The sequence below is a fragment of the Labeo rohita genome, chromosome 3 (assembly GCF_022985175.1).
Source record: "Labeo rohita strain BAU-BD-2019 chromosome 3, IGBB_LRoh.1.0, whole genome shotgun sequence".
In the NCBI taxonomy this organism is placed as follows: domain Eukaryota; kingdom Metazoa; phylum Chordata; class Actinopteri; order Cypriniformes; family Cyprinidae; genus Labeo; species Labeo rohita.
This window is the reverse complement of record NC_066871.1, coordinates 17,486,434-17,512,173: the sequence shown is the minus strand read 5'-3', so window position 1 is coordinate 17,512,173 and position 25,740 is coordinate 17,486,434. Positions and strand designations below refer to the sequence as shown.

The 25,740-nt window shown below is 36.3% G+C and overlaps 1 protein-coding gene across 1 annotated transcript; it reads right to left on the bottom strand.

The window, feature by feature from the left end:
* Nucleotides 1–402: 402 nt before the first annotated feature.
* sgsm3 (small G protein signaling modulator 3) lies at nucleotides 403–25,740 on the bottom strand. The gene is made up of 21 exons (XM_051101039.1): nucleotides 25,560–25,740; nucleotides 17,967–18,055; nucleotides 17,774–17,862; nucleotides 17,569–17,632; nucleotides 15,362–15,573; nucleotides 14,928–15,035; nucleotides 12,717–12,860; nucleotides 12,414–12,609; nucleotides 10,914–11,059; nucleotides 10,548–10,781; nucleotides 10,254–10,436; nucleotides 9,678–9,833; nucleotides 9,537–9,591; nucleotides 9,353–9,402; nucleotides 7,460–7,612; nucleotides 7,282–7,352; nucleotides 7,146–7,194; nucleotides 6,950–7,035; nucleotides 6,731–6,853; nucleotides 5,221–5,281; nucleotides 403–1,607 (listed from the first exon to the last, which is right to left on the bottom strand). The coding sequence occupies exons 2-21, from the start codon at nucleotides 17,971–17,973 to the stop codon at nucleotides 1,524–1,526; spliced, it is 2,271 nt and encodes a 756-aa protein (XP_050956996.1). The 5' UTR covers nucleotides 17,974–18,055; nucleotides 25,560–25,740; the 3' UTR covers nucleotides 403–1,523.

Sequence of the window (25,740 nt, the reverse complement as noted above, 5' to 3'; positions counted from 1 at the left end):
ATTATCACAAATTAAATAGGATTCATGCCAATATTGTCCAAAACCCCCCTTTTCTAGGGTGTTTCCAAACTTTTGGAGGGCAGTGTGCATTTGAAAATATAGTAGATAGAATACAAAAACACATAAAACTTCCACGGACTGGGCCACTGTGGACTGTAGACAAGTGACAGGACTGTGTTTATTGATATACAGGCTCCAGGTGTCTTCAACCTTTATCAGACCAAATGCCCTTTGTGGAATTAAAGATAACGGCTTTTGTTTCATTGTGACTTCAATACATACATTTTTTTTTTCATAAAAATACACCTGTGGTTGAGTCAGAGACGATCCTCAGTGACACATCCACAGTCTGTTTTATTACAGATATCACACACAAAAAAGACAAAAGCACACAAATTTGTACAGATATAGATTTTTATTTACGTACACATTATCAGTGATCGTGGATATGATCTAAAGCCCTGCGAGTCTGGTCATGCTCAACCTTTACAGGCTAATTTTTGGTTCAAAACAACCATGTCTACCAATTACAAGAACTATAAAATGGACCCTTTCCTTTCACTCTCTGAAACATCGAAATTGTGCCGCTGCAGGCTCTTTCAGAGAAATCACACAAAGCTCTTTGTGTCGCTCTGACAGACTTGGTCCATTATGACTCCATGTAGACTGTAATGCAGCACTGGATCTTTATCTGTTTCACATCTCAAAAAACTTAATACCAGTTTCTCTTCTTTATACTTTACACAGTTGATAAGAAATAGCAAAATAAGTAACACAAAGTCGATTCATTGCACACCAAAAGCAATGAATCAGTGATGTCCTTCATACTGAGGCAGATTCAATAGTGTTTTAATGCTGCACTCTGAACTACACGAGAGAAAGAGACCTGACTATGGTGAAAGAGGGTTTCTCCATCACCTGCCATCATTAGTTTGCTGCAGATGTAATTAGAAGTGACAGATATGGGGTGCAAATCACAGAACATTTGTAAGAGATCCAATTCAGCTATTTGGGAAGCCATCATACTCCTCTGAAGATTATGAAAATGTGTCTAATCTCGGATTGTACATGCCTGATATACACAAACGTGCTCATTCAGACATTCATTTAGCTCTTTATGAGCATAAGAGCTGACTGACATCTTCCCTACTATCCAGAAATCACTGTCCGTGTTAACAGTAAATGGACAAAAGGATGCAAATCCTACATTCATTCATGACCACTGCAGTCGTGCCCCAAATGGTGCAACATTTATTTAGCTTCGGAGGAGAGGAAGTGTTAGCAGGCGATCTGTAGTCTGATTCTGTGTGAAATCTTGGCGAACGACGACTCCTTTGTACAGACAGACTCTTACAAGAGTCACAAAAAGTGAAACTACTGTGCCAAGACGCACAAACACTCACCAGCCATGTGACATAAAGCTGTACAACGAATGAACATGAATTTGACGTGTGATCCCTGTTTTTCTGCAGATGGAGAGTGATTTGGTCTATGTGTGCAGCTCACAGGAAGTGTGTGATGGTTTAGCCATCAATGTCCCAGCTGAAGAGGTGATGTTTCACCAGCATGTCCTGAACTCCTTCCTTTAGAGGCCTCTGCTCCTTCTCCTGGAAAAAAAGAGTGGGATATAGTGAGCCATGTGTCTTTAAATCTTCACTGCACTGATTAAACGTCGCTCTGTTGCCTCGAATGGTTGAACTAATTAAACCCAACGGCTGTGCTCAGCATTCCTGCTGATTTTCACAACTATCTTACTGTAATTAAACATGGCACTCTATCAGTGCTTGAAAGCTCGAGTCAAGTCAAGAAGGTCACGGGTGACGGGAGAACCACGGTGCATTAAAAACACAGCTAAAAGTCAGAGTGGAAGTTTCACTACAAGCTAACATTAGCACTAATGGTCTCATGTCTCAAGTGAGAATAGCTCCCAGTGCTACTTACAGACAACAGTAAAGACTTCCATCAGCATCAAGCCTAAATCCATAGTGAAGAGAGAATGTATAATTTATAAATCGCAATATCTTCAATACCTGGCAATCCCCACACTGAAGGTGACAGCGACTTATCACAGAAAGTATGTCAAAACCAAGCACCCAGAATATTCAGCCCTAAAACCTTTTCACACAAAGTCATGCATGACAAGATTTTCAATTAAATGATAAAGTCCTATCCCAAAGGACTTTTCCAATGCTAAGATTCCAGTAAATAAATAGGACTGTCACAATTCCTTGATTCAATTCGAGCACTTGATTTAACCTTTAAATGCATACCTCGGGTCTTTAGTGACCCGGGACGTCATTTACTACCCTCTTCCTCCTTCCTTCCTTCCTTCCTTTTTTTTTTTTTTTTTTTTTTTTTTTTTTAAGTTGGACATCAGCTTTCTTAGTATTCCTCAATCTATTCATTATGAACAATAAAACAATAAAAAAATAATAAAACGTAAAAGAATGTCTGTTTTCTGAGTATTTTTTTGTAAAAAGTGTATAGGGTCGCTAGAGACCCGAGGTGTGTAATAGTGTAGGTATATTTTTCGTGCGCAAAAATATGTAAATATCTGATGACTAAATACATGCAATTCACCTTTTGTACTCAAGGTGGGACTGTTTAATATACAATAATGACGTGATGTTTCACTCGTCATTGTCGCAGGCATGAAATAAATAATATCATCAGCACAAATTGAACTGGTTCGAATGGCTTTACTGCAGAGGAATTACTGTATGCAATAAAATATAAACGCCACTGTTATTTGATGGTGGATGTGGTGAATAAGCTGCCAGCGATCAAAATAATGATTTTGAGGTAATTGAAAACGAAAGTTTTGCGAATATGAGCCAGATGCTGAATGTACTGTGGAGGTGTGCTCTGACGTTAACGGCAATTGTAAAATCATCTGCTCAAACTGAACCCTTTCAATTGAACCTTTTCAAAAGATAACAAAATATGCTTTATTTTATTCTTCTGTAATTGTTCGTAAAATATCAAGAGTTTTTTGCTATTGCAGCAGTTAGAGATCAATCCGTGCTGGATATATAGGTCCGGGTCCCTAAAGACCCGAATATTTTTTAAACCCTTAATATACATTTAAGGGTTTTTAAAAAAAAAAAAAAAAAAAAAAAAAAATTCCTCGATTGCATTTTGCCCATGCCGAGTAACCAGCAAAATACCAGAAGTGGCGCATTCCATGGACAGGAATCCATACGCGTTATTACCATTTTTGTAAGTAAATTATTTATCAACCTACACAAACAAAGGAGAATACATCAATAGAGGGTTTTCACGATGCGTCATCAATCGGCCATATTGGCGGCACTGAATGTAAACAACGCCACTGAACCAAAAGAAACTCACATATTTTGCTGATCATTGCTGCTAAACATGGTCAATTATTGTCATGTTCTGGGCCGTACTAAACGATTGGACCGGGTATGCGGCCATACTCGCGATACATTCGAGTATCGCGAGTATGGCCGCACATCTGGGTAACTGACCAAATCGTGACATAAGTGCAAACCCTCTATATCTTTCTAAATATGCTAACTGTTCATCATGATTTCAAAATAAAAGCCCAAACCCTCATTCTGAGTTTAATCAGATAAGATTTTAAGACATTTTCATGTCAACATATTCAAGAAATTAGAGCGGCTGCAGCATTTCTGTCATAAAGACTTAATAGAAATATTAAAGATTAAGTGGACATTTTAATTAAATGCTGTTTAGTCAATATTACAAGAATTAGATCACGCCATACAATGTAAAAAAAAAAAATAATCATCAGGCTGTTGGTGCCCTCTGCAGTCAAGTAATGTACATTAGCTCTACTGTTTATGATACATAATGTATTTTAACAGTTCTGTTCAATAAAATTGAATTGTTCAATAAAAATACAGTAACTTGCTTTTGATACTTTATTTGAACTAATTATTATTGCCTCATTGCTATTATATGTGCATTCTAAGTCATTTTAAAGGTTATTGTTCACTTAGGTCTATTTTTACTACCAAAAAAACCCAAAAACAATTATCTGTTTACTCAGAATAATTGACCAATTACTCAATTACCAAAATAATCATTAGTGACAGCCCTATAAAAAAAAAATAAAATTGAGATTGAAATCTTCCACTGAGTTTGCATCAAAATATTATATATTTTTTAACACTACCATTCAGAAGTTTGAAATCAGAAAGATTTTTTGAAGAAACAAATACTTTTATTCAGCAAGAATGCATTAAATTGATCAAAAGTAACAGTAAAGACATTTAGAAATAAATGTTGTTCTTTTGAACTTTCTATTATCAAAATCCTGAAAAAAAAAAAACATTACCGTTTCCAATAAATAATACTAAGCAACACATGTTTTCAGCAGTGATTATAATAAATGTTTCCTGAGCACTTAATCAGCATATTAAAATGATTTCTGAAGATTTCTGGAGTAATGACTGCTGAAAATTCAGCTTAACCATCACAGGAATTAATATATTGTAAAATATATTAAAATAGAAAATATTCTTAAAAATGAAAGCTCTTAAAAACTGTAATAACATTATTTCACATTAGTACTGCTTTTACTGTATTTGATCAAATAGTGCAAACTTGCTAAGAAACTTCTTTCAAAAACATAAATTATTTAATTCTTTTATTTAGATGATTAAAATGGTAAAAAAGTGATTCTAAAAACAAAACAGTATTAGTTTTAGTGTGATCAGTTCTAGTGCGAAATTAATTTTTGCCATTTAGTTGCACAGGACTTGGTGTGATCAGGCCTTTTTCTTTTTTCCAGCACACAAGGATACAAGCGTCTGTCTGAACTAAACATGGTGGAGAGTAGTATTTGCTTTAGAGTTTCATTAGCATTCCACACAAAAGCTGCTGAACTGGTTTTTAGAGATTTAGTTCACATAATGTGAGCCACAAAGTACACAGCAGTGAACAGAAAAGCAGGACACACCAAGCACTACTACTACTACTTACTGCTTCCAAAGCTAATTATTAAGCAGCGTGCTAGTAAACTAGGCGCCAGCATTACCTAGAGGTCCCAACTAAAGAGGTGATGTTGGACCAAGACATCCACCACTTCTGATTTGAGTACAGGAGACTTCTGGAATGGCAGACAAACACGCAGACGCATGTTAGCCTGAGGATGTGTGTATGTCTGTGCGTGTGTGGGAGGACATGTGAGACGTTGAGTGAATGTGAGTGGAGGAAGTGTCAATCTCTCACCTCTTTTTTGGTAGGCAGCTCACAGTCTTGGGAGAGACTGAAGGCAAACTTTGAGAGAACTCTAAAAAGCAGCACATACACACCCACATCAGTAATGCACTTACGATAAACCAGAAAAACATTTATGACATCATTTCTAGCACACAGATGGGCTTTAAACACTTATATAAACATTTATATTACAAATTATTTGAGAATGAATCATTTAGATCAACTTGTGAACTGAAGTTCCTAGAAAAAAAAAAAAAAAAAAAAACCCACTATGGCTTAAGATAAAATGTTTACATCATTTAAAACTGAAAATATATTAAAAAGAAAATTAAAGTCGTAATATATGTTATATGGAATATTTCACAATTGAAATGTATATAATTGTGATAAAAATTTACATAATCGTCATAATTGTGATAAATTTATCTTTTGTTTAGATGATTAAAAGGGAGCACTGGGAAGAAATGAAACTAAAGGAATCATTATCAGAACATATAACGTTTAATTGTTTTTAATAATAAAATAAAAATGTAGATTAACAACGCAATTTTTCCATAAAAATTAAAAATGTAATAATGAAATAATGGCTTACGATAAAGTGTTTACATCATTCAAAACTGCAAATATATTAAAAAGAAAATTAAAATAGTCATTTTAAACTGTATATATTAATATTGCATATTTCACAATTTTAGAATTTTACTGTATTTTTCATCAAATAAAATGCAGCTTTAGTCAGAGATTTCTATCAAAAACTAAAAGACTAAAACAATTCTTAAATTTACCTCTTAGGCAGATGATTAAAAAGGGAGCACTGGGAAGAAATTAAACTAAAGGAATCATTTCGAACAATTAGTGAACTAAATTTAAAAAAAAAAAAAAAAAAAAAAAAAAAACAGATAAACAAAATATGGTTTATCAGAACTTATAACGTTTACATTTTTTAAAATAATAAAATAAAAAAAATAAAAACATTTTCAATTCAAATTAAATATGTAATAATAGCTTATGATAAAATGTTTACATCATTTAAAACTAAAAATATATTAAAAAGATAATTAAAAGAGTCATTTTAAATTGTAATATGTAATATTGCATATTTCACAATTTTAAAATGTTACTGTATTTTTCACCAAATAAATGCAGCCTTGGTCAGAGATTTTTTTCAAAAAACAAAGAAATTCTTACATTTACCTTTTATTTAGTTGATTAAAATGGAGCAATGGGAAAAAAAAAAAAATCGAACTAAAGGAATCGTTTTGAACAATTTGTGATCTAAATTTGCTAAAAAAAATAATAATTATGGCTTAACGTTATATAACGTTTACATTTTTTAAATAATAAAATAAAAATATAGATTAACAACAATTTTCCCATTAAAATTAAAAATTAGAAATGAAAAATTTCTAATTTCAAATTAGAAATTTTCTAACTTAAATTGTACAAAGTTTCAGTTTCCACTTCTGTCTGAACAATTTATGAGCTCAATTTCAGCCCATCAACAGAAGCTCAGCCTTACCTGAGTTCACACTTTATCTGAACCCAGCCAGGACTGCGGAGGAAAGACCAGGGATGGTACCATTTCTCCACGGCACTCATACTTGAACACAATACCTCCAGCCACAGGTGCAGCACCTGCTCACTAACATACACACACAGATAAAAAGAGCATGACGCATGTATGCATTGTGGGAAACGAAAACAAACAAAAAAATGGTATAACAGAAGGCTGATTTACTTTAAGCCCACACAGATGAGCGAGCGGAACTTGACGTCCATCTGAACGTGTGCAGCGTCGTGGCTCATGTTGACAGACTGCACTGCCTAAGATGACAGACAAAGAGCGCTCAATGTACAAACGTAAAGCTAGTGCACAACAGCTAATGCCCTAATTGCTGATAAAATATTTTTCAGGTTTCTTTTGTAAAACTCACCCTGTACAGAAGCTCTTCAGGTGTGAGCACCTTCCCATCTTCATCTAACCTAAAGAGACAGAACAGCCATCACATCAGCAAAGCACTGTTACGAAGATTTAGACAAGGTAAGATCTTATGTAACAACATGTCTCACCTGTAGGTCTTACAGAGCACTAGTCTGGAGTAAACAGAGTTGAAGTCTCTCTCCACTTCTCTGCTAGCTGCCTGTGATCCAAACACACACACACACACACAAGCACAACTCTTTCACTCAACTGACATATATGTATTTATATCTATATTACTTTATAGAAAATACAACCTGCTCTTACCTCCTCGATGAAGAGCCATGGGTGACAGGGTCCTCCCAGTATGGACGGCTTCTTCAAGCCGTGCTGAAAGATGGCCTTGAGAGCAGGACAAAGCGTGCCTCTGACCAAGTCATTCACTGCCTCAGTTACGGTGTCATCTCCAGCCAGAGAGTACTGAACCACAAGAACACATATGCATGAGGCAACTTACAGGATTTTTCTCCATATAGTGGACTTCAATGGGGATCAACGGGTTGAAGGTCCAAACTGCAGTTTCAGTGCAGCTTCAAATGGCTCTACATGATCCCAGCCGAGCAATAAGGGTCTTGTCTAGTGAAACGATAGGCCAAAAAAAACCCAACTATATACTTTTTAACCACAAATGCCCATCTTGCTCTAGCTCGACTCTGAACTCATTACGTAATCACGTTGGAAAGTTCATGCACGGTTACTGTTTTTTCTGTGTAGTTCGAATGAAAAAGGTAGGGTGGGGCAAAAAACTCAAAATCGCTGGACATTGTTGTTTTACCTTTTTTTGTAAAGGCTGTTTGACTTTCTTTGCACATTCACTTCGTAAACACTAGGTCAGTACATCTGCCTACATCACACATGAACTTTCCAATGTGATTACGTAATGCGCAAAGTCAAGCTAGTGCAAGATGAGCATTTGTGGTTAAAAAGTATATGATGCATTCTGGGAAAACCCGTCGGATGTCACGCTGGGACGTTTTCAAGAAATTCTAAAAATAGGTTGAATGTCAATTTTTTGTTAAAAATTAGGTTTTAATTAAATTATTCTATAACATCTTGTCTATCATCTCTGAAAATATCTCAGCTGAGCTGCTTTTTATTAACAGCACAAAAACAGTTAACTTTTCAAAATAAATCACGTAACATATTTAATAAAGGTGTATCGTTCACATTCTCTGCCAATCCTGTGTAAACTATGGCACGTAAAGCTTTTTATTTATTTATTTAAAATCGTGAGATGGTGGAGCTCAACAACGTCTGAAGTACGGCAGCTGCTCACTTAACTGAACTTACTCGTCTCAATCTGCTCAATCTTGGTGATGTCAGTGCCCTAAACAATGTTATAATGGACGATTTGACATCCAGAGATGAAGGATCAGATGATGACGTTACTAAAGAGGAGGAGTCCGATGACCGTCTGTTTTATGCACAGTGTGCCAATAGTTGCGCTGTGCTCGCTTTTACTACAAGGTAGGCTGCATTATTCGTGCTATCTAAACATAAAAGGCTGATCAAAAGTTTGTAGACTATGCCTATGACAAACAACAGAAAACAGACGTTAGTCTGTTTGTGTAATAATGCAGCATAGCACTCCTGACTTGACAGACAGCTCTTTTTAAACCTTTAAAATGGAAGTAAAACCTGTATCACTTTCGTTTTTCTTAAAAATCCATTCCTGAAAATCATCACTATCAGCTAACTTAAGATAGCCATAAGCCATAAGATAAGATACCCAGTTTTGGAAAGAGTTTGAACCCAGCTTTCATATGGTATCAAAACCTAAAAATCGTAAAATGTCACCATGTGTTGGATTTTTCTAGATCGCATCACATACACTTTTTTTTTTTTTTTTGGAAAATGGCTAATTGTTTTGCTAGAAGAGACCCTTATTCCTTGGCTGGAATCGTGTAGAGCTTTTTGAAGCTGCATTGAAACTGCAATTTGGACTTTCAACCCATTGATCCCCACTGAAGTCCACTATATGGAGAAAAATCCTGACATTTTTTTTTTTTTTAAACTTAATGTCTTTTCGACTGAAGAAGGAAAAAAAAAAACATCTTGGATGACATTGGGGTGAGTAAATTATCAGGAAATTTTAATTCTAGAGTGAAATCTTTTAACAAGAATTTAGGCACAATGCAACTCCAAAAGCAGAGCTATTACCTCTTTACTTCGTTCATCCAAGACTTCCACAAATTTTGCAGGAAACCAGCCTAACGGGACAAAAGGTTTGTGAGAAAAATATTGATTGGTGTAATGAGCTGTATGTAGGTTAAAAGTGTAGTTGGAACCATTACTGAAAATCAAAGACAGGTTCAAAGGTTATTGTAAACACATTTCAACTCACCTCTCAGGCCGTTCAGCTCTCCAACCCAGCAGTGTTCATCTTTCTGTGAGACGATCTAAGAATAAACCGAAAAATATACAGTTAAGGAACGAAGTCAAGGCATCAGTTCACGTTTAAACGACTGAAACAGCAGGTGCTCACTGTGATGATGTCATTCTTCCGAAATCCCAGTTCATCATCATCGTGCCTTTCAAAGTCCAGCAAGGCTTTGGCTCGTCTCCGACGATTCCGAGACACAACCAGGAAGTTCTCATGATCCCTTTGATGGCTCTCCATAGAATAGTCCGGAGTCAAATCCTAGAGAGAGAGCGAGAGAGAGACGATGGACAAACCAATGTTAACAAAAATATAAAAACTGTATAGGCATACAGGATGTTTTTATAGTACAATGATCTCATGACTGCTTTAATATAGCAAATACAAAGAGGAATTCAGTAATATCAAATGAGATATCTAGCTTGACGTCTGCCTGCTTAATGATTATAATTGATTAATAACTCGAGACTCTCCATGACTCACGGTGGTCTGTTTACTGGAAATGCAAATGTGCAGCTCATTTGTTGTTGCATAGGCCTAATTTATGCAATTCAACAAAACATCTCAGTGAGTCATCAGGTACATGAGTCAGTGTTGCTGTTTCTGTGCAATGTTCTGTTTCTAATTGAATTATTCCTGACAGATTCATCAGTGTGATTCATGTGATCGAGCGGCTCTTACAGTGCTGCAGTTGCGGGGGTCCAGGCAGTGAAAGTGCTCTGCGGTCCGGTTGATGGCTTCTCTCAGTGCTGCCACCAGCTCTGTCTGTTTAATGTTTTTGGCCTTCAGTGCCTCCACCTCGTCCTCCCCCCAGAGAAGCGAGCTCAGGGTGGATTTCCTACGCAGGCTCTGTCTGCGGACCACCTGTACAATAATACAAATGTATGAGTGAGCCTGAATTTACTTTTCAAATCCATCTTTTTCTTCAACGTGGAAGTAAGCTTATGGGTTCAAGATGCTGCTGAGGTTCTCAACCTTGTTGAGGTTGGTGTGGAGAGAATGGGAGTTGCCAGAGTTGAGCTGGGCCTGCTCTGCCAGGATGTAGGCAAGATGCTTGTGTCTGTGTGCATCCAGGTTTTCCTGAGACAGAGATCCTGCCAGACGTACAGCCTCTCCAAGCACTTCCGCCCCGTCCTCTAGTTGACTGGGCAGATCTGAGAGAGTGTTGAAGATGGATGCCGAGTTCTCAGATGATACCAGCTCTTCCTCCTTTACAACACAAGAAGAAATTATTATGGACTGTTTGTCCAATCAAACACTCATCATTACCTTGTTTAACATATAAAGGCTTAGTTAATAGAATGACTTAGAATTACAGTCATTAAATAAAAGTTAAACAACCTTGATCTTCAGCATGCCCAGTGTAACCTGGAAGAGCACCACTGAGCCCTCATAAAAGAGCAGGTCCCAGATTCGCAGCAGGATGCGGATGTCTACCACACTGGCAAAGGCAGTGAGGAACCAGTGCAGTGTGATTAAAGAAAGCTCTGAAAGGGAAAACATAAACATTAGAATGCCTTTTTAAGTTTTCAGCACATATTTTGGAGGAATAACACTTTGAAGCAATTAAAAAAAGTAATCTGCATTAAGGTTCACCCAAAAATAAAAATTCTGTCATTAATTACTCACCCTCATATCGATCCAAACCCGTAAAACCTTCGTTCATCTTCAGGACACAAATTAAGATATTTTTGATGAAATCTGAGAGCTTTCTGACCCTGCTCAGACAGCAACACAACTGACATGCTCAATGCCCAGAAAGGTTGTAAGGGCATTAATAAAATAGTCCATGTGACATCAGTAGTTCGACCGTAATTTTATGAAGTTAGATGTGTGCTACTGGCAGAAGTTATGATGTGTGCAAAAATAACGACTTCATTCATATCTCTTTGTTCATCGTCTGTATATTCTATAATAAATAAGTATGGGTGGGCAAAAAAAAAAAACCTGTTGAAATCTTCAGACAATTACAAAGACTGTTTTCTGTATTTGATTTGATTTTAAATTTATTGCCACAGCTTCATAAGCTATTTCATGGCAAACAAAGATTATACATGCAAAAAAAAACAAACAAACAAAAAAAAAAACAGTAGTACACAATACAACATTTTAAATAAATCAATTATAAAACAAAGTATACATAAAATACTACAAAAGATTCTTTAGATTTACTTTTGAAAGAAACTGTAAAAGCTTTTCTGGGTCCATATTATTAAACAAGTCCTTAAGATGTTTGTCCTGATAATAATCTTTGTCATGACATCAAATATTGGGCAGACCAAAAGCACATGCTTTGCTGTCAAGTGAATCCCACAATATTGACATTTTGGTGCTTCTTCACCAATTAATAAATGTCCATGAGTTAATTTAGTCCAATATGACGACTGTTTTATGCATCTTCATCTGCTTGTAAACAAGACAAGCACTTCCAGGTTCTACACCAAATGCAGACTCCACGCGTGTGCATCGTGTACTCTTGTGAATGTGCGGCAGAAACTAACATGGAATAGAAGAAACTGTTGAAAGAAGTAGTTGTTTTTGTTTTCTTTGTGCACAAAAAGTATTCTCGATTCTTCATAACATTACGGCTGAACCACTGATGTCACATGGACTGTTTTAAAAAAAGTCCTTACTACCTTTCTGGGCCTTAAACGTGTCAGTTACCTTGCTGTCTATGCAGGGTCAGAAAGCTCTTGGATTTCATTAAAAATACCTTCATTTGTGATCTGAAGATGAACGAAGATCTTACGAGTTTGGAACGACATGAGGGTGAGCAATGAATGAAAAAATGTTCATTTTTAGGTGAACTATCCCTTTAAAATATTTTTGAGGCTGTCTCACCAATATCGTGCTCCTGTAGCAGCTGGTCTAGACTAGGTAGATACTGCACTATGAGCTGTCTGAGCACACGCTGGTCGGTTTGAACTCCCAGCAGTGTGGAGGAGAAGTATGAGGGAGGCAGTAGGTCTTCTATCAGAGCACACATCATCCACAGAGCATCCTCTTCCTCCAGAAACAGCAGCAGACAGGATACCACCTGCATCAAAGACAAACACACAAACAGAAACCTCAGAGTCTGACACCCGATGACCCAAATGTTAGATAACAGAGACACAAAGAGTGCGCGATAAGGTTGCTTCCCACCATGCCTGTGCCCTGACAGTAGCCGATGTCTGGATACAGCCACGCCAGCCCTCTCAGGACCCGCCTGAGCTTGGGCACCCCCACACTCGTCAAGGTGCTGAAGCATGCATTGGTGGGCATGGTCCGCAAAAGATCCTTTTCTATCTGCAGCACAGACACAGAGACAACCATAATAAAAACAACACTGGAAGGAGGCTATGAAAAGTCTGAGGTTAAGTGTCTAAGCATGAATGAATTTGAGCTTTCAGTTCAAAATAAAAACTTCTAATGAAGTAACCAAATGAATCAGAAAGAAAACGCATATGAATGTTGCAACAATCCTAAAATTAGGCTGGGCAATTTTTCTTATTTTATCGATAAATTCAAATTTAATGCTTTGCTTTGATTTTACTGTTTAAAAATCGAGAAATCATGATTTTGAATAGAAATATTACCAAACGTTAGAATTAGACAGTTTGACAATATACGCGCTGATACTGCTAGGCGCCATTCACACAGAATGTGCTTTTGTGTTGACAAAGATGCAACGCAGGCAGTAGAATAGGAAAAACATGCAAGAAGACGGGAGTGTAGTTCTGTTAACTTGAGCGCCACGTTTTTAGAATGCCATTACATGCATGAGACGCTGCAAGAGACGTGAGTGCAACAGTCAAACGTGTCCATGTTTACATAGAAAAAAACTATTAAAAAGTAGCACAATCTAATGAAGACTGTGAAGAACTACTACTGTATATTTCATGTTTGCATCATGGTGACAGGCTGAAAGCTGCTGTTCATTTTACATAGCATTTGTAGTTAATAATAGTCTACTGGTGTTATACCTTGAGTTTGAATTACTTTTGAGATTATTTTTTAAACCCCTGTGACCCTGGATCACAAAACCAGTCCATAAAGTCCGAATAAATAAGCTGAATAAATAAGCTTTCCATTGATGTATGGTTTGTTAGGATAGGACAATATTTGGTCGAGATAAAACTATTTGAATATATGGAATCTGAGGGTGCAAAAAATAAAAAATAAAAAATAAAAAAATACTGAGAAAATTGCCTTTAAAGTTGTCCAAATAAAGTTCTTAACAATGTATATTACTAATCAAAAATTAAGTTTTGATATATTTACAGTAGGAAATTTACAAAATATCTTCATGGAACATGATCTTTACTTAATTTCCTAATGATTTTTGCCATAAAAGAAAAATCAATAATTTTGACCCATACAATGTATTTTTGGCTATTGCTACAAATATACCCCAGCGACTTAAGACTGGTTTTGTGGTCCAGGGTCACATATAATATGTATAAGAGAAGTTTGCACAAAATGTAGTTGCAGTTCAAGCATCTTTTCTGGAAAGATATTTAACAAGTGACTTGTTTAACATTTACATCATGTTGACATCTTCATGTATGGTGTACTTGAAATAAAACTTTCTTTAACTAGAGGGTTAATAAAGAAAAAGTTACTTGAACCATGTTGTAATTACACTTTCAAGTTGACTAGTTAAAAATGGTTAAAAAAAAAAAAAAAAAAAAAAAAAAAAAAACCTGAGATTTTACTTTTTTGCAATATCGCCCAGCCCTACCTCAAATTAATGTCAAATTGATGTGTCAAATTAAAAGTAGTTTGGTTTTTAAACATATCTTGTGTCCCTTTCTTGTGTTCATTTATTTTAAGACACTGTAATAACCATTTAAATTTAGTTTTATGTATGTTGTAACACTGAATGTAACCCTACTGATTTTTAAAAACAAAACATTTTCATTAATGATCAATCTGAATTAATATATAGATTTTATTTTTGCATACTTATTTTTTAATAAGCTTTTTATTAATTATTTTGCTAAAGATTTTTGTTTTGTGTGTGTGTTTTTGCCTTTATTACAACAGAATGGTGAGTAAACAGGAAGTAAAGTGGAAAAGAGAAGGGGCTGCATTCATTTAAGCAAAAACAGTAATATTGTGATACACTACATTTTAAGTAACTATTTTCTATCTTAATACATTTTAAAAAGTCATTTATTTCTGTATTAGCAAAGCCAAATTTCCAGCAGCCATTACTTTAGTCACAGTGTCAGATATCAGATTCAGAAATCATTTTAATACACTGATTTGCTGTTCAAGAAACATTTCTTATTGCTATCATTGTTTAAAGCAGTTGTGCTGCCTGAACAAGCAACAGAACAGCATCAGATCTGTGGCAGAGACGACATGTACCTGTTTGGCTGCTGTGGTGTCATCATTAGAGCTGTTTTTGACGATTTCCCTGTAGGAAATTTCTGATGTTCTCTTCTTCTGCAGGGCCCCTGACAAACGCATCCACAACTGAGGGAATGCATGAAAGAGACAATGAGGAACAAGACAGAGATCCAACAGAGATACGGTTGGAAGATCTTAGACTTGAAAGGTACCGCTGTTCTCATGGGAATCTCTGGAAATAGCAATACAGCATAAACAAGATATTACCAAGACATCATGTCCTATTTCAGCGACACCAAGAATCCCTCAAGCATTAACATGGTTGCCATGGGAACATTACATCAGCAGATTAGCCGCCTGATGGTGTGTAACAATACAAGGACAGCCTCAAATATGTTGTGCGGTAAAAACACAAACAACAGCACATTGATAAAGAGGTTCTCAGTGCAGACCTGTGGTCTCATGCTGTGCGGTATGCCACCCAACACCAGGGTCCGAAGGCGGTCAGAGCGAGCCAGTGTGGGGGAAATCTTGTCCCACGTCAGGTCTCCTACGGTGTGATTGTGCGTGAACTCCAAATGGGCTTGCCAGCGAAGTCTTTGCTGAGGGTCCTCTCTCTGAGGGGCTCCCTCCCCACGCTGCCATTTTCTTGTCTCATTCCCGTCTGAAACAGAAAATAATCTGTCTTTACATTTGTCAAATACGGGGAAAGATAGTACTAGATGAGACTTATTTTTAACAGGGCTTGACATTAAAGGAATAGTTCACCCAAAAAAGAAAATTACTCACCCTCAAGCCATCCTAGGTGGATATAACTTTCGTCTTTCAGACAAAAACAATTGGATTCATATTAATAAATGTCTTGGTTCTTCCAAGCTTTATAATGGCAGTGAATGGCTGTTGAGACTTTGAAGTCCAATAAAGTGCTTCCATCCATCATAGAAAGTACTCCACATGGCTCTGAGGGTTAATAAAGGCCTTCTGAAGCAAATCGATGTGTTTGTGTAGGAAAAGTATTCATATTTAAAACTTCATAGACTATAATCTCTAGCTTCCACTAACTCTCTCACGAGAGAGTGGCGTTTTTCATTGAATGAGCATATAGGCGTAATGTAAGCTCCGGTGAGAATATATTAGTCTCATGAGAACCAAGTTGTTTACAGCAAAAAAAACAAAACAAAACAAAACAAAAAAAACACCTCTTGGCTTATATTGAAATACTGTGACATTTTTCTTTAAAAATCCTCATTTTTGTACTAATCCATAACCGGTGTTTTGTTTTGCTCCCTCCACTGTGCTTTCGTGTTTGTCACTTCTCACTGAAGCTCATGCTACACCTATGCTTACGTCCTATATCATCTGCTGGAACGCCACTCTCTCATGAACACTCATACAACAGTAAGCAGAAGCTAGAGATTAGTCTATGAAATTTTAAATATGGATATTTTAGTCAAATGCATTGAATTGCTTCAGAAGCCCTTTATTAAGCCCCTGGAGCCATGTGGAGCTCTTTTTATGATGGATGGATGCACTTTATTGGATTTCAAAATCTTAACAGCCATTTACTGCCATTATAAAGCTTGGAAGAGTCAGGGCATTTTTTAATATGAATCCAACTGTATTCGTCTGAAGGAGGAAAGTTATATACGCCTAGGGTGGCTTGAGGGTGAATAAATCATAGGGTAGTTTTCATTTTTGGGTGAACTAGCCCTTTAATATCAAGCCCTGTTAAAAAAAAAAAAAAAAAAAAAAAAGGCTCATCTAGTATTAAAAAAAAAATTAACAGCCATTCACTGTCATTATAAACCTCAGAGGAGCCAGGACACTTTTTTTAATATAACTCTGATTGTATTTGTCTGAAAGTCAAGGAACACCTAGGATGGCTTGAGGGTGAGTAATTCATGAGGTTATTTTAATTTTTGGGTGAACGTTTCCTTTAAGCATTCTAGGGGAATACCCCTCTTTTTAAACCTGATTGCTTTTTCAAAAGTCACTAAATCTCTACAACAAAGCTTCAATATAATAAATTATTGGCAATAATTTAACACACAAGTATTATTAAATAGTTATTAAAAACTCTACCATTTGAAAGTTTGGGATCTGTAAGAAAAGAAAATTATTTCTCACCAAGGCTGCATTTATTTGATCAAAAATACAGTAAAAACAGTAATATTGTGAAATATTATTACGATGTAAAATAATTATTTTCTATATAAATAAAGAGCAGCCATTACTTCAGTCTTAAGTGTCACACAATTCTTCTGAAATCATTCTAATATGCTAATTTTGTGTTAAAGAAATACTTCTTATTTTCAATCTACTGAAATCAGTTGTGGTGACCATAACACATTTTTTTCCAGGGCTCTTTAGTGAATAAAAAGCTCAAAAGAACAGCATTTATTTGAAAATCATTGTTGCTTTTGATTTAATACAAACAAACTGTGTTTGTAAGCAAACAAAATAAACTGACCCCAAAGTTTTGAACGGTACGGTATTTACAGCATTATTAAAAACTAAGCCTGAGACATAAATCATAAATTCATTGCAATGTAAAGACAGATTTAGTTCTTCAGCTGTTTTTTTCCTGTGTTTGCCCCAGATAAGTGTTGAGGTTGCGTCCTATTCAATCTTTTATAAGAGCTGATGCTCCCACACCAACCTTCACTATCGATCCGGAACCCGAATTCATCATACTGCAGTTCTGCTTCCATATTGGGGTCTTTCTGCAACAGTCAAAACAACGAGTTTGAGAAATAAACCACTTCCCATGACAATACGGTTGTTGCAATAACAGTATAACATTTATCTGGCACCTAGAGCTTTATAAAACCAGAACAAAAAGAAAAAAAATACGAGTAAACTACCTGAAAATACTTTGCCAGAATGTCCTGGGGCCACATGCTGGGTGTGAGGGCCGAAAAAGGGCCCCCTGGGGCTGGAGTGTAATTACCTGCTAAACAGATCAGAAAACCTTATGAGGGGATTAAATGTGTTTGACAATACACAAATACAACTACGCTTCCAAATTTACTTTGTGTATTCATGCAGTAAGCTTACTTGACATGGTCCTGGAGTTTGAAGAGTGCTTCTTTAGTGTCTAAAGAGAGAAGTCCGACTGGAGAAGGTCAGGTCAAGGTTCACAGACCCTAGATAAGGAGACCAAAACAAGGCAAAAACATTCCCCTAAGACAATATAAAGTCACACAGAGAGTGTAATTACTCAAGTGATCAATGCAATTCACAGCCTCCGAAAATAATCACGTCAAAATAAATGAGTGAACAAGGCGGAATATCATATAACAACATTACTTGAGTGCAGTTAGATAAGAAAAAAAAGAACTCTGCTATGAGGAAGTGAAGAGTCTGAAAGCTTTTTAAAGCAGAACTTGAGCTGCAGGCACCTTAATACTGTCCTCCTTCATGCTCCAGTTCTCCAAATCAACGCAGACACACACAACGGCAAGCTAAATCTTCCGCAGCACAGCATGTTCGGATGAATTAATCATGCTAGTGGGCCCATAGACAACACACTACCCTACACAACTACTCCCTTCATGGCACTGACATCAGCTGTTTTTACAGCCCTGCATAAGGCAGCCTTTGTTTCTCCACCAAACTCATGACAAACCCATTAGGGATGCAAGAGTGAGGGGGATACGTGATTATAGACCCACCCACATCAAAAGGATGGAAAGCAAAACTAATGCAACGATTCTCACCTATAAGCTCTACTACATGTCTTTTAGTCTGTGCTCCCAGTGTTTTAAAGGGATAGTTCACCCAAAACTGAAAATTACCCTATGATGTATATGACTTTCTTCTTTTAGAAGAATACAATTGGAGTTACGTTTAAAAATGTCCTGGCTCTACCAAGCTTTATAATGGGAGTGAATGGGTGTTGACTTTTTCCAATAAAGTGCATTCAATCATCATTAAAAATGCTGCACACTAGTGATGGGTGCTTTCGAAGCACTGCTTTGTGAAGCTTCAAAACCTTTGTGAATCACTTCGAAAGAGTGGTTCGAAGCGAGTATCAAACTGCCAAAGTCACATGATTTCAGTAAATGAGGCTTAGTTACGTCAGAACTGTTACTTGTATTATATAGACACTTCATATTTAATTGTATTTTTTATTTTTATAGCATTTAATGTATTATACTTTCAATAAAACATTTGCAATGGGGTTTTAAAAGCTATTTTTATGCATGTTGTAGCCTGAGTTTTTGTTGCATTTACACACTTTCGACTAGCGGGCGTCACTAAAGTGTGGTGTTTTGAGCGCAACAAAATCATTTTGCGAAGCAATTGGTTCAACTGATTCAAAGCTTCGAACAGGTTAGTTTTTCCCATCATGATTCCACATGGCTCCAGGGGCCTTCTGAAGCAAATCAATGCATTTTTGTAAGAAAATATCCACATTTAAACTTTGTATACTGTAGTCTGTAGCTAACTGTTGTATGCGTTCTCGAAAGTTTGGTGTTCCAGCGGATGACTTAGGACGCAGGAGAACACGGTGATGAATGCGTAAGTGACAAACACTGAGAGAGCAAAACAAAGTACAAAGTACAAAACAAGGATTTGCAGAAAAAAAATGTCAAAAGATTGTGATATAAGCCAAGAGGAGACTGATCTTCCTTTGCTTTAAACAAAACTTGGTTCTTGCGAGACTAGCATCTTCTCACCGGAGCTTATGCTACACCAAATCCTACATCATCTAGTGGAACATCACTCTCGTGAACGTGTACAACAGTTAGCGTATGCTAGAGATTGCTGAAAGTTATAAATATGAACATTTTTCTTACACAAATACACTGATTTGCTTTAGAAGGCCTTTATTAACCCCCCAGAGCTGTGTGGACTACATTTTATGATGGATGGATGCACTTTATTGGACTTCAAACTCACAGCACCCATTCTCTGCCATTTTAAAGCTTGGAAAAGGCAGGACATTTTGTAATATAATTCTGAATGTATTTGTCTGAAAGTCATATACACCTAGGATAGCTTAAGAGTGAGTGAATCATGGGTTAATTTTCATTTTTGGGTGAACTATCCCTTTAAGAAACTCAAGTTTATGGCTGCTGAACCAGCCAGAGGCTTTTTAGAGCGTATGCTAATGCACCATTCAATTTCCTCATTTGTTTAAAATAAATCACTTCCTTGTTGAATGAAAGCCAAAGTCTCTTTGGGAATGGAGTGTAGCACTGCTCTATAAATGCACCAGTGCTTATCTTCCTGCTCTGCCTGTGTGTGAGTGAGTGTGTGTGTTCAACGTCATGTAAGAAAGAGAGCGATGGAAAAACTTAGATGTTATCTGGACATGCATAATGCAAGCACAGGACCTCCTGGAAGCTCCATTTCACTGATTTCACTGCAAGGTATTATTACTTGGCATGAATGACAATAACTGTGCCTTATAGTCACACTAAAGGAAAAAGAGCTGCACACCAACATCCTGTGGCTGTGTATTGATTTATGTGGGCCTGGATGAATGGTGAAAAATCTAGCCTTTAATAGAGCTCAACAGTAAGAAAGACCTGCCATCAAAAATGTAACACACATTGATCATGTACATCCATTTTTTTGCCCTGAAACGTGTGTGAATGGTGCAGAGGAGCGGTATTATTACAAAAATTGTTAAAACGTATCACACAATATTTCTTTCATGTTTTAATTTTAATAGTAACTTTGTTTGCCAAAAATAAAATTTGTTTAATTTTCATTTGGTTAAAAGATAAATTAAATTAATATTTTCAACTTAAATAAATTAAGTTGTTTTTTTTGCATTCCAATAATTAGACATGCTTAAACAGAATTTGGTAACAATAAAACAATAAAACAAAATATTTTATAGGGCCCTAAACATGTAATTTTTGTTAAACTTTCATCAAATTGATGTTAAATGGTATGAGTTTCATAAATTTAATAATTCAGACTTGCTTTTTGATTAATAAAATGTAAAAATTATCTTAGGTTATCTTAAGGTTTTTTTTTTTTTCCATTGTTTTAATTTTTACATTTTTATTTTTATATATTTAAAGAAGAAGATATAAAAATGTGGCATGCAGTTGCTTCAAACAATGGTATGAAGTTATTCAAAACATCATTCAAAGTTAATTGTGATAATCGGAATTAATATTCCCAATTACAATATCAAGGGAATAATCGACAATTATGATTTTTGTCATGATCGTGCAGGATTTGTCAAAATATGACTTGTGACAATCTTAAAATCGTCAGTAAGAATGTAAAATCATTTTTCTGCAAAAAGTTTTGCATCGTCAGCAAATTGTCTTTAATAATTTTTTTAAACTATTTTCTTTTTATATTTTGCAAAGAAAACAACATTCAATGAAAAACATTTATAATTTAGTTAATAAAAATAATACTTGTAAAAACATTATAAACATACAGCAACCTAAAGCCCTTGAAAGCAGTACTTATCACTTTATCCAATTACAAACCCAAATGAATACAGATCCATGCACAACAGACATTTCAGTGTGTTTGGGCCTCATTAGAGGACAGTCATGACAACAGTGCAGACTGCCGTCCATCAGCTGCTGGCTCTCTGTAGGAGTCTCCATCATAAACAAACACTTACTAACAATGACACCCCTCATCAAGCTGCGAACACCACTGCTAGCATCATTCCTATGGCAACAGACCCCACAGCAACCAAAAAGACAGAGGCGAACAGCCGAAGGCACAACGTTAGCAATCAGTGAGTGAGAGCGGTCAATGCTCCCTGAAGACACTGAAATCTCATAATATCCTCTAACAGTAGGTTACAAATCCCAATACTCTCAGGAAACAGAGTCTGGACTGTGGCTGTAGACTGGATCATGTCAAAGAAGGCAGAATAATCTGTGAAACATAAAAACTAAATATACAACACAATATAAAAAAAACTGAAATAAAAATCACTTATTCTAAGCTGGCTGCTCAACAATACTAAAATAACATTAGTGTGTGTGAGACTGTGATTGAGAGAGATGTCTGTCAACCGAAGGCCATTTACGCCATGAACTGAGCGAGGGGGCACGTGGCAGCTCTCTGACGACAGCACGATGGGTAGAACAGACGGAGGGATGGGGGCAGCGTGCTACATGACTCACTACATGTTGTGACTAGAAAAAGCTGGAGGAAGGAAAGATGGAGGTGGGGCTGATGAGAGACGGGGGTAGCTTTCTCGTTATGGGTTGGCAGTGCCCATTTTGGGCTACTTTTGTTTTCCGTCCCAGCTGGACACATAATGCACTCAGAGGACAATCTGAAGTCACGGGACTGGCTGTCGTAATCTGCTCTTTGCAGGATCTCCTGACCTGCCCTGTGCTTAAGGAAGGCGTGAACCACTCTAAATAAACAGAGACGAACCTTACAGCCACACTATGCACATGTCAAGGGAGTGCCCAATTTAAAGACCAATCCACAACTTTAAACAGACGAAGGAATCTTTGTCAACTAGATTGTCAACTAGATTGTCAACTAGATTGTCAACTAGATTGGAAGGACATTTGGTTATTCAAACCTTAGAGTACAACTGGTTCTGGAAGTATTTTCCCATTCATTTTTCCAATAAATATTTAAAAGTGTCTTATTTTAAGAGTTACAAGCCATGAACCAAACAAACTAGCTACAAGGTGAACCACAAGGTCTTTCATAAGAGAAAGAACTACAATTTGTAATATATTAAAACTAAAATTTATTAAAAGTTTAACAAAAATTACATGTTTAAGGTCCTATGAATTTTTTTTTTTTTTTTTTTTCTCATATTCAGTTTTCAAAATTCTGTGTTTTCCATGAACTTCCTGGCTTACGTTTTGATGGTTTCATCACATTTTAATAATCAAAAGCATGTATAATTAATTGATTTTATAAAGAATTATTATGTCGCATTTTGATTTAAGTGTACAGACCTACTTTTGTTTTATTCATCCCAAATTGAGCAAATTACATGATATTCTGCTTTATACAGTAAATTCCATTTTTATGACTGGATTCCACGATTTCGTCTGCATTTTCCACATCGTGGGAATCATAGGGCCTGATTTTAAAAACATGGGAGACTCTGAACGTGCACATTAGGTGATTCTACCAGACCGTGTGACCACGTTCTTGTTAATTGTACTAACAATTTCACATTTACAAGATCTCAGTAAGACTTAGGAGATCAAACATGACTAGAGAAGAAAAACACAGAGTACAATCGACAGTGTCAGCTGGCTTTCCTGCTGTACATTCTGTTTTACAGTGAAAACAAAACAGAAAAAAGGAATATGGCTGATGTTCTTTCTCAGTACTCTATTTTCGTGGCATGTTTGTGGCTGCCAAGTTTCAGCTATAGAAGCACACAACATCCGGTAGGTGAAGTTCGCTCTCATTGGCTATCAAAAGTCACATCAGAGGCAGCCTGATCAAGAGTTCAAAATATCAAAAACTGTTTGATAATTATGATTTGAGTTTGGGGACGCTCCGTCTCGATTGGGAACAGTTCAATAATCATAATGACATCACACAATTAGGGCTGGGTGATAATTTGATAACGATAATTATCGCGATATAATTTTTCGAGTTTTTTTCGAGTTTGATAAATGTTTGATATAATTTTGATGTGCCAAAAGCAGAACAAAACAGCGGACCATTTACCCGCCCGGACCAAAGTTCAAACTGCCGTGCTGCGCGAGCTCACTAGAGAAGATGCATTTACTCCATAACACGATAGCTAAACAGCGCTGTGAGATCCAGTGTGAAACACTTGAATTCAGCGATGAACACAAATGACTCTGTGATTTAAACTAGATTAAAGCTGTGTGCAATGAGACAGTCAAAAGGCTTTTCAATCTACACATCGCCATCATTTACCATGGATTTACTGTAGTAACACCCACTGCAGCATGGTATTGTGGCAACAATGTAGGATATCCACACTGAATTTTATTACAGGAGTAACGGTATTTAATTATAGTATGTATGTATTTGTGATTAAGCTATAGTATGTGTGCATTTATACTGAATGTTTTTAGACTACCGTTTTTCATACAAATAGGCTACCTATAAAACCATGTAGTTATATTTTTACCACGGTATTGAGGTACTATTATGTGTGGTTTTAACTGTGATAAAAAAACTGTGAGAAATTATTATTATTATTATTATCATCATCATTATCAGATAACCCAAACCTGTTTCTTGATTTGAAACAATATAACTCATTAGAACATGCAGAATTTATTTTTTTCTATTCAGATATTTATTTTGTTAAGGAAAATTAATGGTCTGGTTTCTACAACTTTCACTTTAAAAAATCTGACTTTAAACTTGAAAGAAATAAAGATTTGACATTTATCGTGATAATTATCGATATAATTAAAAATCAATTTCTGATTTCTGCTTGAACTTCCAGAACTGTACAGTTTGGGCTCTATTGGTGAAGCTTTCTTTGCAGAATATTAGGTAATGTAGTTTTTCCACAAGAAATTCTGTTGTTAAACAACCTAAATGAGTTGAAATAATGCAGTCTGGTGGCTTCATCATTGTTTAACAACCTCATAGCTTACAGCCCTATTTATTTTTATTTCGAGAACCCAACTGTTGCACTCCATTCCTAGGATGTGAGGAAAAAACACTTGAAACTATGTGAAACAAACTCATTCAAGCTGTTCAAATGTTGTTTGAGCCAATAAATGCTGCTTACAGATAACCTTTAGTTTTAGTATTCAATAAGATTAAGCAGTCATGACTAAGAATTAAAGTATACAAGCTAAAAATGTTATCTAAAATGTATTTAAAGAAGGGACAGTTCACCAAAAGTGAAAACTAAGTCATCACTCTCTCATCTGTATGACGTTCTTTCTTTTGTGTAACAAAATAGATGCTAGGCAGAAGGACAAACTTGGTCACCATTCACTTCCATTGTACAGAAAAAAACGCAATGAAAGTGAATGGTGACTGAAGACGGCAGTCCATAATATCCTGCCTAACATTACATTTTGTGTCTTACAGAAAAAAAATGAACATGACAGCCTTCTTTATTTAGTGGACAGAGACGTTTAAATAAACAATATATCAATAGCAGGGCAAAACATCTACCATATGGCACCTGAAATGAGTTTGCGAACTAACGGAGTTCACAATGAATCAGAATAACGGAGCGGAGCGGTACCAAAGAGATACCGAACCTAATAAAACTGTAAATTAATCATCACTGCGGCATAATAAGACAGGCAACTAGACGTACAAGAGTGCGTTTCAAGTAACGTTAAATAACTGTTACCGCCGCTGTCAGTCAAGCAAACTTCGATGCACGACTTAAACACATCAGAACAAGAAGAAATGCTTATGTCTGTTCCTTATTTTGTGCGAAAACTATTTTATTACCCCTAAAGGGCAAATTATGGCATCGAAGCTCTCTACATACGAACATATTGTTCTCAATAACAAACAACACTATCAAAACTAACGTTACCGCTGAGGGGACATTCAAATCTGTGTGCCACATTCATAGTCGATACCGTTAGTGACTAAAACACATCTGACATAAACAGCATACTAAAATACATAACAGCCATCCAAGCATCAGTAATCAATGCACTTACCGCTACGATTAGCCACCGAGCTAACCAACCAATAAATATTATGCCTTCTTACCTTACGTCATGTTGAATCTCCTTTCTAAACAGCTGTACTTCGTGGTACAATCCCACATATATTTTGCAGATAAGCTGTAAGTACAGGATGTGTACTTGTAACTCGGGTTTTGTAATGATGGTGAACGGTTGCCCAGACCGACTGTTTTGCGTCATACACCTGTTCGTGTTTCGCACCGAGG